The 19,859-nt window shown below is 41.3% G+C and overlaps 1 protein-coding gene across 1 annotated transcript in view; it reads left to right on the top strand.

Annotated features, from left to right (window-relative positions):
- The first annotated feature begins 2,506 nt into the window (after positions 1–2,506).
- Positions 2,507–19,859, top strand: part of otog (otogelin) — a 51,799-nt gene continuing 34,446 nt past the window's right edge. Inside the window, exons 1-15 of the mRNA XM_034680296.1 lie at positions 2,507–2,556; positions 4,501–4,588; positions 5,750–5,950; positions 8,503–8,557; positions 9,817–9,974; positions 10,822–10,943; positions 11,089–11,297; positions 11,414–11,544; positions 11,649–11,755; positions 13,398–13,507; positions 14,033–14,158; positions 14,345–14,453; positions 14,917–14,963; positions 16,227–16,372; positions 18,599–18,731. Of these exons, the coding sequence (XP_034536187.1) occupies positions 2,507–2,556; positions 4,501–4,588; positions 5,750–5,950; positions 8,503–8,557; positions 9,817–9,974; positions 10,822–10,943; positions 11,089–11,297; positions 11,414–11,544; positions 11,649–11,755; positions 13,398–13,507; positions 14,033–14,158; positions 14,345–14,453; positions 14,917–14,963; positions 16,227–16,372; positions 18,599–18,731 (1,792 nt within the window). The remainder of the gene's footprint in view (positions 2,557–4,500; positions 4,589–5,749; positions 5,951–8,502; positions 8,558–9,816; positions 9,975–10,821; positions 10,944–11,088; positions 11,298–11,413; positions 11,545–11,648; positions 11,756–13,397; positions 13,508–14,032; positions 14,159–14,344; positions 14,454–14,916; positions 14,964–16,226; positions 16,373–18,598; positions 18,732–19,859) is intronic.

The following is a 19,859-nucleotide window of genomic DNA, read 5'->3' on the forward strand; positions in this document are numbered from 1 at the left end:
GATGCTAGAACAACAGCCCTGCAGTGAATTATACCTTAGAGAAGGTTATAATGTTTAGTTTGTTTTTCAGATAGGTGCAGACTTAAATGAATAGAATGTTTTTACAAGGATGCAAATTGTGTAAGTTATCTTATTTATCTTGACCTTAAGTTTATGGAGAGCTTGTTGCTGTTGTTGAGGATTCATTGCATAAATAGTAACCCCAGAAAGCAGACATTTTCCTCCAAAGTAAAACTCGCAACAGGAAGAGTAAGGGCTGTTTTAATCTTCTTATACCTTATTCAGTGTAAAGCCACATCTTTGACAAACTCAATATGATACAAACAGCTTTACTAACCCCTCTCAGTGTGTTTGGTTTTGACCAACTTGTCCAGAAACACAAATAATACACCATTGTGACATACAGGCAGCATGAAAGTATACATTAGAGGTAGTAATTTAAATCTAAAATGAATGCTAATATTAAGCAGACCGTTAGATAAACAAATTGATTAAAAACAGTCTTTGGAAAGAGGATCAAAAGTCTAAAGACAGATAGAAATGTTAGCATGAAAACGTGAATACAGCTAAGGAAGTTTCCTGCATCAAAATATGACATTTTCTCTTCCCTGAAATTTTCACTAAATATTCTCTTTTCAGCTGCTGATCAATCCAGCAGCAGTGAAATAATGATTTCCAAACATCATGTAGAAACACATACATGCACAGAACACAACCAGCTGTTTTTTTTAGAGCTTTGATGAGCAGTCTGTAGGGCAAAAAGCAGGAGACAGACAGTTCTCTCTCTGTGTGTGTGAGTCCATGTAATGCAGCAAAAGCATGATCCGTTTTAACATAAAGAGAATAATAGTAGCAGCTCTTACACATCACACAAATCAACCATTTTTCAATTGTTGCCTCTAAAAGAATCCCCCTCCACCATCCTACCTGCTGCCCCAACCCCTTCCCCCCTTTCTCCTTCTCTGGTCCTGTTTCCATTTATGAAAACAGAAACCTTCCTGACTGGGCGACACAAAGCCTGCAGAGGTCTCTGAGGTCCTCGGTCACTCAAAAGCCTTTTTACCCAGACAGACGGACGGACGCAGGAAGTTTTCCTTCTGTAGGAAAACAGACTTTCACATGTTAATGTGAGTCAGTGCAGCTGGTGACACTGAGGTCACCTCAGCAGTATCACAGGTTTGTGTTCCCTGTCAGGTACAAGGGGAGGTTGTGGACGAAGGGTCTGTAGGTCAGGTTGTCACAGTCTGAACTACACGGCTTTCAACAAAAACAGAAACATTTACAAATCAAATCAAATACAATTTATTTATATAGCACTTTCCACACAACAGGGTTGATCCAAAGTGCTTTACAACAGAAAATGAGGAAAACAAAGAGCAAATGAAGTGAAAACAGCACAAACAGAGGAAGAGAGAGGGAAAGCAGAGTGGTAAGAGAGCAATATAATTAAAAATTCAAATTCAAAGTAATGACAAGAAATACAATTAACAGTGCAGTGAAGCATCTGAGCCAGTGTGGTTAGGGGCAGTTAAAAGCTAATGAATGAAAGTGAGTTCTAAGACGACTTTTAAAAGTCTCAACAGAGGGGGAGAACCGGATGGTGGGGGGAAAGAGAATTCCACAGTTTTGGGGCACAGATAGAGAAGGCCCTGTCCCTATGTCTCTTTGTCCTTGATGTTCGGACAGAAAGGAAGTTTTGGTGGGAAGATCTGAGTGCTCTGACAGAGTGATATGGACCAAACCATGGAGTGCTTTATAAACAAAGAGAAGGATTTTAAAATAAATTCTATAACTGAACAGAAGCCAGTGGAGGGAGGCAAGAATTGAGGTTATGTGGTCTCTCTTTTTTGATCTTGTCAGAATCCTAGCTGCTGCATTGTGGACTATTTGAAGGCGGGATAATAAGGACTGAGTGATGCCAAAGTACAGGGAGTTAAATACAAGTTCTCACTTTAAGAAATTACATATAAAACACGTTTTAGATGACCCCTGATAGCTAAATTAGTTATATAATCAATGCAAATCTGAAAAAATTATATAAATCCTACTAATAACCTATGCTTATGATTATTTCCATTACTGTCTTATGCTGCTTTGCTGTTCCACTGTGGACCACACAGGGGCGCTGTTCTCTTGGCCCTTCTGTAGTGCAAAAACCTGAAGGGACACCTATTTGAATAAGGCTGTGTAAAATCTAATATTAACTTATTCTTATGTCAGCAAACTGACAAAAAAAGGGATTTTCAATAGACTCAGTATATTTGATAAATGATTGAAGCTGGGCTGATATCAGCAGATCAATCTGTTCTGCTGCTTATATGTCAGATAGTGTTTTTCCAATGATCTCTGCAGGCATCAGGTCAGATCCTCAGAGTGCCTTTAACCCCCTCAGCAGAGCACCTCAGGGTTTGCTCCCCCTCCCCGCGTGCCCACCTGCGCATATTTTATGTTAATGAGCAGGTGCAGCGGCTCTTGAGGCGCGCGGAGGGCCGCTTCGAGGAGCCGGATGGAGCAGCGCAGGGAGCAGCGGGAGTCCAGCCGGAGGGTTCTCACCAGGTGATGCTGTCCAAACCCGACTGAGTGCGGATCCGATAAACACGAATGGATCCCCATTTAAGACGGAGCTGGAAAAGGCGTTTGCACTTATTAGCTTTATATTTCATCTTCATTTATCAAGGTGAGTGTCCTCTACCTCCTCACACACGAGGCTGATCTGCTGTTTTAACCACAAGTTACAGAGAAGATAATCTGAAGATGAAGGTGGAAAAAACAGGATTAAGTTATCAGTGCTTTTTTAATTTATTTCCACTAGAGGCTTTAGATAAATGAAGGTTTACCTTCCACCAGTGTTTTATGTGCAGCTCATTTTCTCTCTTATCTCATCTGGATTTAATCTCCTTTTAATGTAATCATATTAAATTCTTCAGCCTTTTTATTGTCTTGATTTCAGCTCACCTGTCCTGGGGTGTTGAGAGAGTGAACCGATCTAATTGGGATCAATTTAATAAGTGAGTTATTTTTCCTTTATATTTGTATTTTTTTTATTTTAAGCGCATTTTTAGTGTTTTTTTTTTATTTCATTTTATTTGCATTTTAACACCTGTTGTCGTTTTTCTGTTTATATGCTTAAAATCAATAACTTTTAATCCATCATCATTAAGAATAAAGGTCTTATTATATGTTTTGGAGGCCCTTTTTGTGAAGGCTAAAGTAACTGGATGATAAAGACTGAACAGTAATCAGGAATAACCTTTAAATTGATGATTCATTTTGGGGATGTTGTTTGTGAAACTGGAAAAAAAAGACGTTTGCTCCTTATTTGAGAATATACAGAATTTCTTTAGTTTTCAGTGAAGGCATTGAGGATTTTTTTTACCTATTTGTCTTAAAATGTGTCACTTTTGGATTTGAAAAAATAGATAGCATTTATTTTTTCACACAAATCAGATTATTTAGATAAGAAAATGATCATCTGATTTAACTGAGAGTCTAATCCACTGCTAGCTGTCGCCCTGGCTCAAAATTTGATGCAGATTGATTAGTCAGTAGTCTGAAATCAAGGAGCAAATATTCAGTGATTGATCTTATTTAGTCTTTTTGTGGTTATTTGATGGTTTGGTTGGTTCCTGGTTGGTGGTGGGTTGGTGGTGTCAGGGGGTAAAAGCTGCAGCAGGAACAAACCTCTCCTTGTTCTCTCTGTCCCAGCAGCGGGAGCAGCGGGATAAAGCAGCAGAAATGGGACACCGCTTCCCAGGGAGGGCAGGTAGGCAGCCGCATTGATCACTGATGCTGATGGAGCTGCTTCAGGCGGCAAATACACAACCAGAGACCCCTTACACCCCAAAAAAATCTGCAGCGCTCACACCAAAACACAGAGCTGGAGAGCAGAGACCAACAAAACTGTACCTCATTTTTCAGTGATTTTATCGAATAATTAATATGCAGAGTTCCAGTATGACCTTCCACTTATGTCACTTTTTGCTTGTGGACTCAGATACATTGCCTTTTAATTTAAAGAAGGAGACAAATACTTTAATACATGCATTTTGAGAGAACACAAGGGGACTGCAAAGATTTAATTATTTGAAAAAAACAATGTTATGTTGGATTTAATTACATTTCTTTTTTAGTTAATATACAGAGCTGAAGAGTGGTTCATCTTCTTTATAGTTTTGGTTTTGGAAGTGTTTTTTTTTAGAGTTAGGGCTTCTTTTCAAAAACTCTGGTCCTTTCCAAACACCCTTTATCTTTAGATCAAACCAAAATACTTGAATAAATCTCTCTAACGCACATATTTCATCACAAAAGTGTACTAAAGTCCCATGAAATAAGGTTGAAACTCAGCCCTGATGACATTTATAGATATTAACTGAATATACAGTATGTTGTTTACCAAAATTGCTCCGGAGGGACATTTTGTCGCTGAGAAACAGCCATGTGAGGAGGGTCCCAGCAGGCATATACAGTGGCTGCTCTGTTGTCTCACTCTTCCTCTATCAGAGCCTCCATCACCCTGAATGTGGTCGCTTCCTTTGTGCAGCTTCCCTTTGGCTCAGAGAGGCGTGAGAATCCGGTCCAAGCCGTCAGGGTTAGGAAACCAACAAAGTAATTAGTAGCACAGGTCGCAGGTCACAGGTAAAGAGATAAGGTCTATCTCGTGACAGATCTCTGAGCGACAGCATGGCTTTAGCCTCGCTTGTAGTTTTGTGACTTGAGGTCAACACTCTCCTGGGTTTGTGTTTGACCTGCTCGGTCTCAATAGCTCCTGATACTGATCAGGGATTAATAATTTGTGGTCAAACACCACTCCACCCCCCTTTCTCGTCACCTCATGACATGAGAGCCTTGGTTTAGGGGCTCGGGTTTCCAGTGGGGCTCTAAGATACAATGTTCAGCTTATGGTTTGTGAAAGCTATGTCAATATTTTTAATAAAGCTCCTGTTATTTCACACTTTTTAAATAATAATTGGCAATAATAATGTAAAATATTACAACCCATAGTAAGTTACATAATCGATATTATACTTAGAATTGCATTTTCCAGAGAGAAATGTTCATTTCAGCAGCTCTGCATCGTAAACCTCAAATCTGTGAGGGGAAAATTCACATGTAAGTCCATCAAACTGCTCTATAAACATCTCCTGTTGCTGTTTTCATCCAACAAAGGTCATCCAAAAATGGATAAACAGGGGGGAGCAGGTGGGAGAGGGTGGGGTTGTGGACCTGGATGGGAAAGCTGAGTTAGAAGTCACAGAGGAGTCGTTAATGAAGGCCGGATGACAGCTCTTTTCTCTCATGCCTCTTCTTTTCCCAGCGCCGCCTCAGTTCCATCCTCACCACTTTGGATCTGGTTTGGCGACAACCAGAACAATTCTGGGAGGAATTTTTGGCCCCACACAAACAAAAAAAGAATAGTTCAAGCTTTGAGTGCCCTGTGTTTTAATCAAATCTGAATTAATCCGTCACCCGAGAACAGAGCTACTGTGTCAGATTATGCTTGATAATATTAAAGCCATAGATTTAATCAAATGAGTCAGACTGCTTTACAAGGACCTAACTTTGGATAACTGTAACCTTACTCTGTTTGCCAAGCAATGGCAGAGCCAGATATGAAAATGATCAGATTTCATTTATTAGTCTGAAAGAGGCGCTGACATATTGCTGGGTTGGATTGTGTTTATGGCTGCATGACTGGATGGTTGCAACTGTTGCATGAAATCTCTGCTGATACAGTTTTTTCTCCTTGAAGGACCTCAAGAAGGCAGCTGCTGTGTCAGAGACCCACACGTCTCCCTCGAATCATTCACATCCCAGCCGGACTGCCATGTCCAATCTAACGTCCAATCTGATGCTCTCCAGCACAGAGAGGACGCCAAACGCCTCATGGAGCCTCAACTCTGACAAATCCTCTTTAACTACATCTTCACCAAGTGAAGCTCCACCTGGAACAGTATCATCCAGCCAATCATCAGACACCAGGAGTCCAGCCAATCAAGAACCAGCTACAACAGAAGCACCATCCAGCAAATCACCAACAACATCCAGCCAATCAACAGACACTGTAGCACCAGACAGCCAATCACCAGGCAGCTCAACACCATCCAGCCAATCATCAAGTAGTTCAGCAACATCTAGTCAATCACCAGCTGCTACAACACCAACTAGCAAATCACCAGACAGCACAAAACCAACAAGTCAATTACCAAGTCAACAACCAAACACCACAACACAATCAAGACCGTTACTAACGATATCACCATCCAGCCAATCACCAACCAGCACAGAGTTAGACAGCAAGTCATCAAATAGTCCATCATCATCCAGTCCAACAGAAACCAGCACAACAAAAACTAGCAAATCCCTAGGTGGTACTTCGCCATTTAACCATCCTCCAACTACGGCAACATCAACCAGCTCAACAACTTCCAGTGAATCACCAACCAGTAAAACACAAACTAGCAAATCTCTAGGAAGCACAACAGAATCAAGCCAATCAACAAAAATCACATTATCATCCAGGCAATCACCAAGCGGCACAAAACCAGCAAGCCAATCATCACATAGTCACACAACAACCAGCCATTCACAGACCAGCACAACACAAAGCAGTGAACCACCAGGTAGCACCATACCATTCACCAAAGCACCAGCCAGCCAATCAACAACAACTAACAGACCATCTACTAAAGCATTAGGCAGTACAAAACAAGTCAGCCAGACACCAACAGCCAGTAAATCCCCACACGACACAATGCAACACAACCATTCTCCAACCACTGAAAGACCAACCAGCCAATCATCAACTAGCTCAGCAACATCAAGTCATCTCCCAACAGCAACAACACCAGGGAGCCAATCAACAGGCAGCACAATACACTCCAGCCAATCATCAATTACCCGGACAACATCCAGTCAACCCAAAACAGGCACAACACCAGCTAGCCAATCATCGACAACCAAAATACAAGACAGCCAATCGTCAAGTAGCCCATCCAGTGCTACATCAACTAGCAAATCACCAACCTCTACATTACCAGCCGACCAATCAGAAGGCATAAAAACAACCACTGATTATTCGACATCAAGCAGAGTCTCAGTCAGAAACCCATTAGGCACTACAACAACAGACAGCCAAACACCAACAGATTCAGTCAAAGCCAGCGAAACACCAACAAAGAAAACAACACCTAGCCAAAGACCGACTAGCACAGCATCTAACAAGTCATTAACTAGCTTGGTAAAATCCAGCCAATCACAAACCAGCACAGTGCCAGCCGGTCAATCACCTGTCAGCAAGGTGCCAGACAAAACATTAACTGAACATTCAGCAGACGGTGTTACAAAATCTAGCCAATCATCATCCAGCCAGTCACCAGTGAACCAATCATCTCTCACCTCAACATTTTCATTCCACTCACCAACCACTTTAATTCAAGCTCATCAATCCATGAACAGCTCAAACACATCACACCAGCCTGATTTAACTCCACCAGACCAATCATCACAACGATCTGCAGAAAGCACACTCAGCAGTGGAGATCCACCACCAGAGGAGCGTCCAGTTAATATTTCAGTGCTGACCAGGCAGGCGAAGGAAGCCCTGAAGTCTTTTCGTAGGATTCCAGGTAACTTTGCAAAGGTTGTCATTGAGCTAGTCATATTCTGGCTTTAGCTCCATTATGCATGAACAGGTTGGTACTGATGTCTCATTTAACCCTGGACAAGAAAGAGTATGAACACATTTCCTAAACAATGTAATGATTGCTTAATAATTAGAACAAAAACCTTGTTATTTAGAAAACAAGTGCAAAATTGGGTGGGTCAATGGGTTTGCCATCCCATAAATACTCATATTGTAGCACAAGCTCTAAAACATTGAAGATCCAACAGGTGTTCCGTCTAAAGAAGTCCAAAGCCTTCAAACAGTTAACCTCTGATCAATTTTTGAAACCCCAGAAGGTTGGTTAGTGTGGCTAAACAGAGCAACAAGTACTTCCTCTGTTTTATGTACGTTCCCCTTCACATAGAGACCTGAAGGAAAATAGTCTTTATCTGATTCCTCCCCCTCAACTCCACTCCCCACCCCCCACAAACCCCTGTATGGTACCTGTGCTTATGTGGGACTTGGCTGAGTGGGCAGACAAGCTGTAAGCCCACTGAGCAGATGGTGTTACTGCAGGATGAGAAGCCATGGTTTGGTGTTAGGTGGTGCGTTCAGTGACTGGAACATTTGTCAGGGCTCCTCAGCTCCTTATGGGTCCTGACATGTGGGGGAGGGGGCAGACAGGTGGTGACAAAACTGTGACCTGTAGATATTGAAACTACAAAACAGAGAAGTGCACTACCTTAACTGTTCTCCTGGTGAATCGTTGGTTTCACTTTCCTGCCTTATTTTCTGGTTTCCAGTCTGACGAGCAGTAGTGTAATTGTTTGTTTGTTTGTTGTTTTCTTTCAGCGGAGCCTTGTGGGTATCCCTGCTTAAATGGGGGACATTGTGTTCAGTCAGAGTCATGTGACTGCAGCCTGTATCAGGCCACCGGACACAGATGTCAGACAGGTAAGGCAAACACTCAACACTCTCCTTTTTACATTTATTTAAATGTGAAAAACAATCATCAGCCAACGTAGCACCAACAAACTACAACCCTGGGGATTCTTTTCAAGCATTGTATTAAACGTGGACGTAGCCTCAGTGACGTCATTCATTTAAGCCCAAAGATGGCACTTTGGAAATGCTGACTCAACATAACTTTTGGTCAGCCTAGAAACAGACAAGTAGTTGAAGCTGAGGTGGACTCAAACAGCAACATCCAGTCAACTATCAATCTGCACAACCATGCCCCTATTTATGCAAATGCAAGCATAACTTTTTTTTCTTAATATCTTCTAAAAGGATGACTTATAAAAATATGAACTATTTAGACTATTTAGACATGAACTATTTAGACTGAAGCCATTTTATGAATTGGGCTGTAAACATTTTTAACTGTGCTGTAAACATTGTTATATTAACAACGGGCTCTGATGGGGATTCCTCAGCTTTTGCTGCCAGCCTCAAGTGGACACTTGGGGAACTGCAATTTCTGCATTGGCTTCATTTTTCAACACCAGAGGCTGCTGCTTGTTTTTAAGACATGACATTTAAAGCTTGTTGGTGATTAAACTAAATTTCAGCCTTCTGAATATACTGCTGGATGTGATAGTGTTTTGTTTAAAAGACAAATGTTTATATTAGTTATAATATTATAGTCATTATGCCAATTTTCTAAATAAAATAAAGCCAAAGTAGACCAAAGAAATGTGTGCTTTCTGATCATAAAACTTCTTGTAAAATGAATTCAGCTTCAGATAAACTTAAACATAGTTCAAATAACACATTAGTCAGACTTGCATATCTCATTCCAAAAAAAAAAAAAAAAAACCCTTAGTAAAATCAAATAAATTGCATGTTCACAAAAGCTCTATTTAAAGATATTTCTTTATGAACATTTAGAAATGACTTGCTTCTAGTAGCTATATGTTTTTGGTTTTACATCATTTTTATTCTTTGTTTTAACTCCAGCTCTTACACCAACCTAATTTCCAGGCATCGTTTTTTGATCCAAACACGGACTAGTTAACCTGTTTTCATGAACTGCTCAGCTCCTAGTAGCAGAAAGACAGAAGTTAGAGAGGATCTGGAGGAAAAAGTGAACAATCCAGCAGCCAAACATGAACGTTTAGTCACAGAAACATATCTGAAAAGGCTTCTTTAACAGAACTTGATCAGTGCAAAATCTTTCATAACCATTTATCACTCCCTATCCACCTCCCCAGTTCCAAACCCGGGCTTTGAGAGGGAGATGACGTGCAGGTCTTGGGGTCAGTACAACTTTGAGACCTTTGACGGCCTCTACTACTACTTCCCCGGCCGGTGCACGTACACTCTGCTGAGGGACTGCGAGGAAACCTCCCAGGCCAGCATCGTCGTCCAGGTGAGTCAGGACTCAGTCGCACAGGGGGCTACAATAAATCCTCCAGACTCGAAGCTGCCCAGAAAGTTTCAGTCCGTCGCCTTCTTCCACTCGAGTAAAGTTGGACTCAGTGCCTTCTGCCTTAAATCACACACACACTCTCCTCTCCTGCCTTCTGCCAGGTTGAGGCTCAGCCTCAGGAGAAGATTTGCTCTGAAGATTAGTGAAAGCTATCTGGTTATTAGAGTCAATTACCATTAAATACTGCAATTACCCAGAATGCCTTGAAAGCATCTGCAACAGACCGAGACTTTGTTCGCCTGAAAAGGCAGCAGATGGATACTGTATCTGTGTATGGGAAAAGAAAGGAGCTGCACATTAAAAGAGACTGCAGCTGATGATTTTTGCATGAACAGTTATAGCTGTGAAATGACTCTGAAGATTTTCAAAACAACAACAAGGTATAAAAGTGGACGACGAACAACCAGAACCGTAAAAAAGAGGTGAAGTGAGGTTTTAACTTTGTCACAGACACACCTACACCTGAATGCTTTAAAATAGCAAAATGAGATATGTGCGTTACATCAAGAGTCACATTTCAGAGATTAAGTTCTACCTTTTTTTTCCTGCTTCAAATAAAAGACATCACTAACATGAAATGATTAGAAAAACACAATTTAACTCTCACTTTCTTTACTAGGGAGATAAATCAGTCAGACAAGCTGCAACAAGGAAATAAAAAAAGACAACTGGAAACACTTTTACAGAGTTTTTAAGGAATTAAACTGTATCTACTAAAGCTACTAAAAAGATCTTTGAGTGTTTTTAATAAAAAGGAAGAATCAAATTGACTCTCTTGTGTTTGCAGGTCCACAATGACCCGGACTGCAACTCTGCCCCTTACACCTGCCAACGATCTGTCAGCCTCTTCCTCCCCTGGGAGGGCGAGCTTCGGCTTTACCCAACTAATGTAACATTCAAAGGTCAAAGGTCAGTAGTAAGACAGAGGAAACAAATACATGTATTTATGTGCAGTATTATCATGTCTCTATATATCAGGCCTCTTCTGAGAATCAGTCAGTCTGAGCTCAATAGAGGAGAGGACAGTGTCAGTAATGGTGGATTCTGTCTTCAGTTTGCAGCTTCCTACTCACATCCACGACCTGCAGCTGGAGCAGATCTCTCAGTACGTCCTGGTGATGCAGCAGCACGGCTTCACGCTGGCTTGGGAGGGAAGCAGCGGCTCAGTCTACATCAAACTCAGCCCAGAGTTTGTGGGAAGAACCTGCGGCATGTGTGGAAACTTCAACGCAGACGTCCAGGACGACCTGAAGACCAGTTATGGTGAGATTATTTTGTCTGTGACGCTCAGACTAAACATATACTTTATATCGCATCTTAGAAACATAAAACCTCTCACATTCTGTCAGTGGACTCATCAGACAGCTTCTCTCTCTCAGGTGTGCTGACTCATGAGATAGAAATGTTTGGGAACAGCTGGGTGGAGGCTGAGCCACACCAGGCACAGTGTCCCATGGTGCCTTCAGGCTTCCCTTCACCTTGTGTTGCTGTTGACGCTCATGTGCTGCTGGTAAGATGACTGATAAAAACACTTCTCCTCTCTTTCTTCTCTTCTTGCATGATCTCATATGTTTCGGTTCAACTGTTCTTCTTTGTGTGTTTTTCTTGTTGTAGAAAGTGGAGGAGGTGTGTGCCATGCTGCTGGATCCGCCTTTTCAGAGCTGCCATGAATTTGTGAGCCCGCTGTCCTACATGGCCAGCTGCTCGAACGACCTGTGCATGTAAGAAACACAGACTCAATACAAGCCTCATGAAAGTTGCAGAAGATGATACACAGCAAATTAAGTCCTTGATATCTTGGAATGATTCTCATCAGGCAGTTCAGGATGAAATTCTATCATTAATTATTGTCAGTGTCACTTTTTTGATAATTTGTAGTGTCCAATTTGAAAGAACACATGAAAGTGCTGAGTAAATGTCATGCTTTGGTTCTGAGATGTTCCTGGAGTACAATTTTTGCCCCGCAAAATGTCATCAATGTGGGAACGGGGGAGATTACATTCAGTTTCATTAACTAAAATACAATTCATGGGAGCATAAATATTAGTATGCTGATTGTTCCAGGTAAGCCATTGCTTACTCACTGTCCAGTTGGGTGGCCTGGGTGGCATGGGCCCTTCTTGAAATCTGATTGGCCGACCCCAGGTGCCATCCAAATCCTAAACTATGACTTATTATTTTCCTTGTCAGAGGTGAGACATGTGTTAAAATGTACAAATTGGACTGTTGTTGCAAAGTGCTGCTGGTTGCTTTCTCTGCTTCTTAATGTTGGACATTTTATTTTGTTGGTACTTTAAATTGTAGAAACATTGTCCACACATCAGCTTCATCAAAATTGCAAGCAAACTCCTGCATACTCAGTGTCAAAATACATTTATTGGGAACATTTGGGTATCGAAACATTGACAGTAAATGTATTTTTGACAGTTAGATAGTTTGCAGGAGATTTGTTTTAAAAATTCAGATTATGACTTTAGAAAAACATCTTTTTTTAAAGTCATTAAAGAATTTAGTTCATAGATTTATTTGCTGCTGCAAGTAAAAAAAAAAAAAAACGAAACGCAGGAATGTACCACCAGGAATTGATACTTACCACGATGAGAGGAGACAGTAAATCAATTATTTCCATTTCTCTGTGTGCTCACATACCCTCATGTCACCCCTGCATAAGTCAGCGCCCCAGTTAGGCCACCTCATTCAATAAGGTCTAGACACGCCCCTGTGCACCCGGTGACCTCAGCTTTTTATTTCCTGTTCTTAAAAAGACGAGAGATCATTTTACCTGAAGTTGGACAATTGCAGGAAGGTTACACCAACTCTTGGCTTTGATCCAGCACTTTACCCTGGGAGCTGGGTCCAGTTCAGTTTGTCATCTTGATTTTGAGTCTTCGATTTAACACAGCCTCTGCAGTGCTGCCTCTTTCCTTTCCTCCAGAATACCTGTTCAGTAAGGTAACGTTGGACATATCTTTGTGTCACCACTTGAGGTGTATTTTAAGATTTCTTGGGAGTCCATTTCCACAAAGGAGAGCTTTTGTAACTTTCTCAGTTGTGTCTTTTGGTGGCTCAGGTCCATGATCCTGAACGTGCCCTCTTTCTGTGGGTAACATTAGCCCGGGCAATCTGTTTCTGTTAACTCAGAGTGGAACAGAGGTTAGTGCTGAAGATATAACAGTTTACTGTCCTAAAAGACAAATGCACCCAAATCAAACTACGTAAGCCTGATTATAATTTTATATTCTCTGTTTCAGACAGAGTTTTTTGTGTTTTTTCGCCGTGTATCAAGATCAGTACCTGGCTCTGAGACCCCTCCTCCACTGGCTCCGCTCTAAGACTCTTTCTCTGTTTGTTTCTCTCTTGAAGGTCGGGTCCCAACGGTGAAGTGGTATGCCAGGTGTTCAGCGAGTATGCCCGGGCCTGTGCCCACGCTGACCACCCACTGCACGACTGGAGGCAGCACATTCCTCAGTGTGGTATGTTTTTCCAGGTGTTTTGAAAAGTATGCCACGTACAGAGGTCCAGAAACCTGGATGCTTTAGTCCAAGCTGAATGAATACTTTGATAATGAAGATCAGAATGTAACTGCATTCACTGACAAAAGACAGAAAAAACACATGTCTCTGACGATACTGCACAATTATTCACGCCTATGAGACGCTGATCTCTCTTGAAATGCTGAGTTGAGCAGATTCTTCATTTAATAAGCAATGCAGAAACTTGTTTAACTCACAAAAAATATTGTTCATGAAGTGCTAGCTTAATGCACCGAACAGAAAACTACATATAGATCAGGAATGTCATGGATTAGCTGATTCATTAACTGTAGTTGACCTGGCAGTGGTGTAAAATGTACCGTGCCTGCTGCTGGTTTTTGTTTGCTCCTCTGTTAGATCTGTTCACTGCTGCTCTGACTTATCCACTACATGGAAAGCCCTTTCTGTCTTTTAGAAAGTTTGAGGTCTTTAAATATATGTTTTTTGTTTCATTTGTTCAATCAGCGAAGCAGTGTCCTCCAGATCTGCACTACAGGGAATGCATCAGCTGCTGCCCGGAGTCCTGCAACCTGGAGCGAACATGTATCGACAGCAAACTGGCCTGCCTGGATGGATGCTACTGTCCTGATGGTCAGTTTCTGCACCAAGTATAATTCTAAACTAGCTTTCATCCCTGTACAGCGATAGGTCTTTGCTTTTAATTCAAAACTTTTAAAGTCTATGTCCGTAATACATAGCCAAAAGGGAAAAAGCCTCATGTCCCATCTTATCTGTGAGAGATGTCCACCCCAGATCTTATGAGTTGTCTTCCCTCAGGTCTGATCTACGAGGACGGAGGTTGTGTGACGCCCTCTGACTGTCCCTGTGAGTACCACGGCATGTTTTATCCATCTGGACAGACGCTGCAGGAGGAATGCAACAACTGGTGAGTGAAGTAAATCTCTTTGTTCCAACGTAAGAGCTCATAACTATACAGCTCCTATATCCTTGTCTCCAAGCCAATATGGGATGGATAAATAGAAGACACAGATATCATCAATATAGAAGTGCGAGTGTATATGATATTTGATATATGCTGATATGAATCTTTTTCATATTACATGAGATGCAGAAAACAATACTCTGGGTTGATTTTGAAATAGATTTATCGTGCTCATATTAGTTGAGCTTCTTCACTGTGAGTGAATAAACCCTGGATGGACTCACGGGACCATCCTGCTTTACATGTGATCATACTGTAATTAAAAACACAATATTTCCCTGCAGTTCTTTTAATCTCTTCAGATCTGACCACCTGTGTCTCAGTGTGTCCAGTTTCTATCAGTGATCCGCTGATTAGCTCAGCCTTTAATGTCCCCACCTGTGGACGTCTCTGCTTTCTGTTTCAGTACATGCGTGGGTGGATTGTGGAACTGCACCGAGTACAGCTGCCCAGGTTTGTGCCTTACATTTTTACACAACTTCTACTGCAGGTCACGTACAACCAAACACTGTGATGGGGGCTGCATATTTTGTTACACAAACACTCTCTGTTGCATACATTGCAATAAAACACATCTGCAAAGTTTAGTCACAAATTTACAAGCAGATTAAGCCTTTTATAAAATGCCTGAAAGAGGGAAGTCGATACGCCTCACAAAAAATGTATAGTTCTCATACCCTGTAACTATGACGGGGGATTAGGGCCACATTAAGGAGGAACATTTTTTCAAGATTAAAGTTGTAACCTTATGAGGCCATAATTACAGGCTATGATTAATGTATCTGCAGGCTAACACAGCATATAGAGTGATATCAGAAGAGCAGCCATCTGCCTGTTAGACTGCACTTCTTCACAACAGACTCAGTTTCATGCACAATCTATTCCTGATTCTTCTGACAGTGTGGTGCTGATGTGCTAAAAGATGAAGTATTCAGTCTTTTATGAAATTTATGTGACAATATTTTTCACAATTCTCCACATTTCTCATTTTAGTTCAGGGGGCTGCAGGTGCTCCCCTGATGTGTCCCTACAAATGAACATAAAGGTTAATTGGAGACTAAAATGAATGACTTTATTCTTGTAAATTTACTACTTTAGTCTTCAATATGACAATAATGACTTTATTTTTGTGTATATATGACTCTTATCTTGAAAAGTCTTTATTTGTAAATGTTGGTCATACTGCCCCGTCGCCCTGTAACAAACCTCTTTCAAATACTTTTGAATTGTTTCAAATCTTAAAAAAAAGTCAGAAACAGAAATGCACGTTGGAAGAAAATTAGAAGAAAATATACATTCATGTGGTGTCAGAGTTATCAGAAGAAAACTGGGAACTAATGGGAAATGTCAACAAAAGCTCTCGTAGATTGGAACAATCATCTTGTTTAAAACTTGACATCATCTTACAGAGAAACAGGAAGTCAAAAACTTTTCATGTGTTCATGTGTCACTAATAAAACTTCAGATCATTTGTAATCTTAACATGATCCTCAGTTAATGTTTTATCTGTATTATGACTTAAATCTTATGAATATGAAAAACATGTGGGCAAGAAACTTCCTGACTTCAGACAATGGTGTCTCCAAACAGCTGAAGTCTGTCTCACTTCCTTCTTTTGCAGTTAGAAATACCAAAATGGCCCTTATGTATCTCTGATTATGAGACCCTGCTCTTGAAATATTTGGACAAACATAAACTGTGTGACTCTCTCTGCAGGCGAGTGCTCTGTGACCGGCGACATGTATTTTCAGTCCTTTGACGGGCGGCTCTACACCTTCCCTGCCACATGTCAGTACGTCCTCGCCAAAAGCCGAAACTCTGGGAAGTTCACGGTCACCATCCAGAACGCCCCGTGTGGAGCTGTGAGTCACATTTAATCTTGCATCTTAACATGCATCTCATTCAGGTGTGACACTTCTTTTTTCTGCTTTAGACACAAACGTCTGTACCTCTTGGTAAACTCTTGCACGCCTCTCCCGATTTGTCATGACACTGCTCTGCTTTCTGGGCTCACGGGTTTATGTAATTTGTCCGTCATGTAGATTATATCATACTTTAAGTGCCCATTAATCCCTGCTGAGTCCAGGTCATTTGTGTTCACGCTGTAAAAGCCTCTGAGGAAACGTCTCGATCAAACTATGACAGATAATCATCATGAAAAGCCACAAAAGGCTGAGCGTCTCTCCCCCTCCCTCAGAGCCTTCAGTTTCCCAGCAGCCTTTGAGGGGCGATGAAGGGGTGGAGGCGAGATATAAGATGTCGCACTCATCAGAGCAGAGGCCCCAGACCTCTAACAGCCAAGTGAACAGGATTACCTTATCTGCTCTGACTGACAGAGCTGTGGATGGCTTTGTAGTGAGGAGGGAGGTGAAGAAGGGCAGTGGAGGGGAGGGGGACCTGGACAGAGAGGAGGTTATGCGAAAACAGGAGGTGAATGATGGGAAAAGTAGAAGGAGGAGGAGGGGGTTGATAAAACCTTGCTCTTATGAAAGAGACGATTCATAGAGGCAGAGCGCTTACTGTCACTGACGCCCGGGTTTCCAAACTTTTAAAATATCAAAGCATCAGAAACTTATCAAACTTCCACTTTTTACTTTGAAGTCCTTGAGATTTCCTCTGATTCTTGACTTGTGGTCTGTGCTCGCTTCCAATCGTTTCCTCGAGTGGATCATTTGTAGTGAGAACAATCAGTCCAACAACTGCTGCTCCACTCATCACACTAGTTGCAGGCTCATAGATGCAGTAATACAGATACGAGGCAATTTCCAGTACTATAAAATGTGTTGTTTTAGATGCACTCCTGATACCTTTCTTGCTGCATCTTATGCACCGCTGCGACCAATACACCAGTTTAAAATGCAGAGAGAGATATTTCATGGTGCTACAGTGGAAGACGATGCTCAAAGAATCAGGCAACCACGTATATGTGGACCTAATGCTTGATACGTAGTGTGGTGGACCAGACTAGTGGCGCCACTTTTTTCACACCTTCATTTGGTCATAATCAGGCATTTAAAAAAACCTTGGGATACTGCATTAATCAAACCTTGTTGAGGACTGGTTCCATTGAAAAGACTCAATTTAAGACCAGCCGGCTGAGGAGGGTGGCGTGAGTCTTGGTCGAGGGCAGTGGGTCTGTTTGTACCTCACAACTATCATCACCATCGGCTGAGCTGAACTACTGTCTGTACTGTGGAATATATTATGGATTTTATGGAAATATGGTTCATGTTTAGTGTCATACGCAGAAAATGTTCCTTTTTACTATCTGTCTCCATCATTGTTTTAAGCAGTGCTCTGCCCTGCCATTTCTCTCTGCCTGTTCTATCGGAAAGTCTTGAAGAAATCATGTAATTTTACGCAGAGTCAATAGGCAGTGGTGAGGAGACATCTACTCAAGGATACTTGGATTGATCTGATGAGTTTAGAGTTAAATAGGAGGTTGAACTGAAAACAAACACATCGTTCACAGCTTTACTTTTTTGGGACTTATTGTGACCACTATTGGACAACAGTGTGGGTAGGTCCTACTAAATATCTTTCAGGTTTCAGTGGTTCCAGCTTTTCAATCACAGGAAGCCAGATCCTCAAGTATACCTGTCAGCTTCTATGTTACTGAAAACAGAACCATACTAAATACTCATCATGCTCCAGTGAACTTTAACAATTGAAAAGGGTGATTTAGACCATTGAGTCAGTATTGAAATATCAAAGTTATACATTGAGTGAGAAGTTTGGCCAAGGAGATAATTCCACTTCTTCTCTGCAGTTTATTTTTGCTGCATGATGTAATGCACATTGACGCCTCTAGGAGCCTCTTAATTCTTGCCATCAGGGTCAAAAGAATAAAAGAACAGGACTTTGTGTTGCATGAAATTTTTTTAAGGTAGGGGTGCTTTTCTACAAGACTTCACAACAACTTTTCTTCTTCTCGTTTCCCTTTCTCTCTTTCTTCCCTCCTATGATTGTATTCCATCATACTCCTCTGTTATTTCACCCTGACTTTGCATCTCTCGTTGTGTAACTGAACTGCAGCTGTTTGAGACGCTGCCCGTCCACCTTATCCGACCATTTTGACTCAATTGCAGAATTTGGACGGGGCCTGCATCCAATCAGTTAACCTGGTCACTGATGAGGATCCAAGAACGGAGATCACACTGAGTCACATTGGAGAGGTCTTCATGGCTGGACAGTACCGCATCTCTCTGCCTTACTCAGACGGTAACTCCCTCCTCTGTTCTCTGACAGTGCTCACATCCAGTGATGGGCGTCTTTCATCACGCTGCTCATGGCTGAGATGGATTGAATGAAAGTTTTGCCTTTGAACCGATATTGTCTTGATAGTTTGCAGGGTTAGCGTTTGCATTGTATTCCTCCCTTTTCAGAGCGGTGTTTTCTTGACTGCAGACACCACAGCCTTTTGTGTGTTGTGACGTCACCGTGTGAGAATGATCTGATATTTTAATACCTTAAGGGATTAAAACAACAGGAACAGTAAGAACACAGAGTTCTCTGACAAACAGGTTCTGACAAAGTACATGCTTTACTCCTGATACCATCCACTTGTTTTTTATGTCAGTCAATTAATCATCCAGTCAGTCTTAGTGTGTTTGAAATAAAAGTACTGACCTATAAACCTGTAAACACAGCTTCCTTCAGTGTGGTGTCTAAAATCAGACACTGTTGTGGCATTAAGCTGGTATTAGTCTGGTTTAGTTTGAATGAGAAAAGCTAGTATAATGATCAGGTATTTTAATGATTTATGGTATTTTTTATTTCTTGTTATATTTGGTGAAGTATTTTAGTCCACAGAAGATGAAATGTTCAAAATTCAGATACCATTTGGAACTTAAAATGAAAAAGTTAAAGCTTACAAATGTGAGGAAGGGATTTTGACCATGAAAAACTCAAAAATGTAACATTTCTCAGGAGGTATTTTTAAGATGATGACATCTTAATGTTTTTTTCTGAATTTTGTTGATTATAATTAGAGGCAGCAAGCACCAGAATCTTATCTTGCTTCTTTTCCTGAGGTGTTATGGTACTCTATGTCACATTTCAAACTTGTATGACTGAAAATAAATTGTCACAACTTAATTTCTGGATTTAGATTATCGTACCAGAGGCATTTTTCAGAGATGGTGTTTCATGCAGACTGTCACTCAGCCTCAGAGTCACTCAACATCACAGTAATGTTAAGAATAAGTCTCAGACTTTTTAATGCGCCAGCGCAAACGCTTAGTTGGCAGGAAGTTGTTGAGAATACCATCTCCAGATCCACCAACCAGTAAAACAGGATTATGGGCCGGCTGATGGGCTAACCTTTGGCATGGGAAGTAAAAGGATGTA

This window comes from Notolabrus celidotus, chromosome 3, assembly GCF_009762535.1.
Source record: "Notolabrus celidotus isolate fNotCel1 chromosome 3, fNotCel1.pri, whole genome shotgun sequence".
NCBI classification, from domain to species: Eukaryota; Metazoa; Chordata; class Actinopteri; order Labriformes; family Labridae; genus Notolabrus; species Notolabrus celidotus.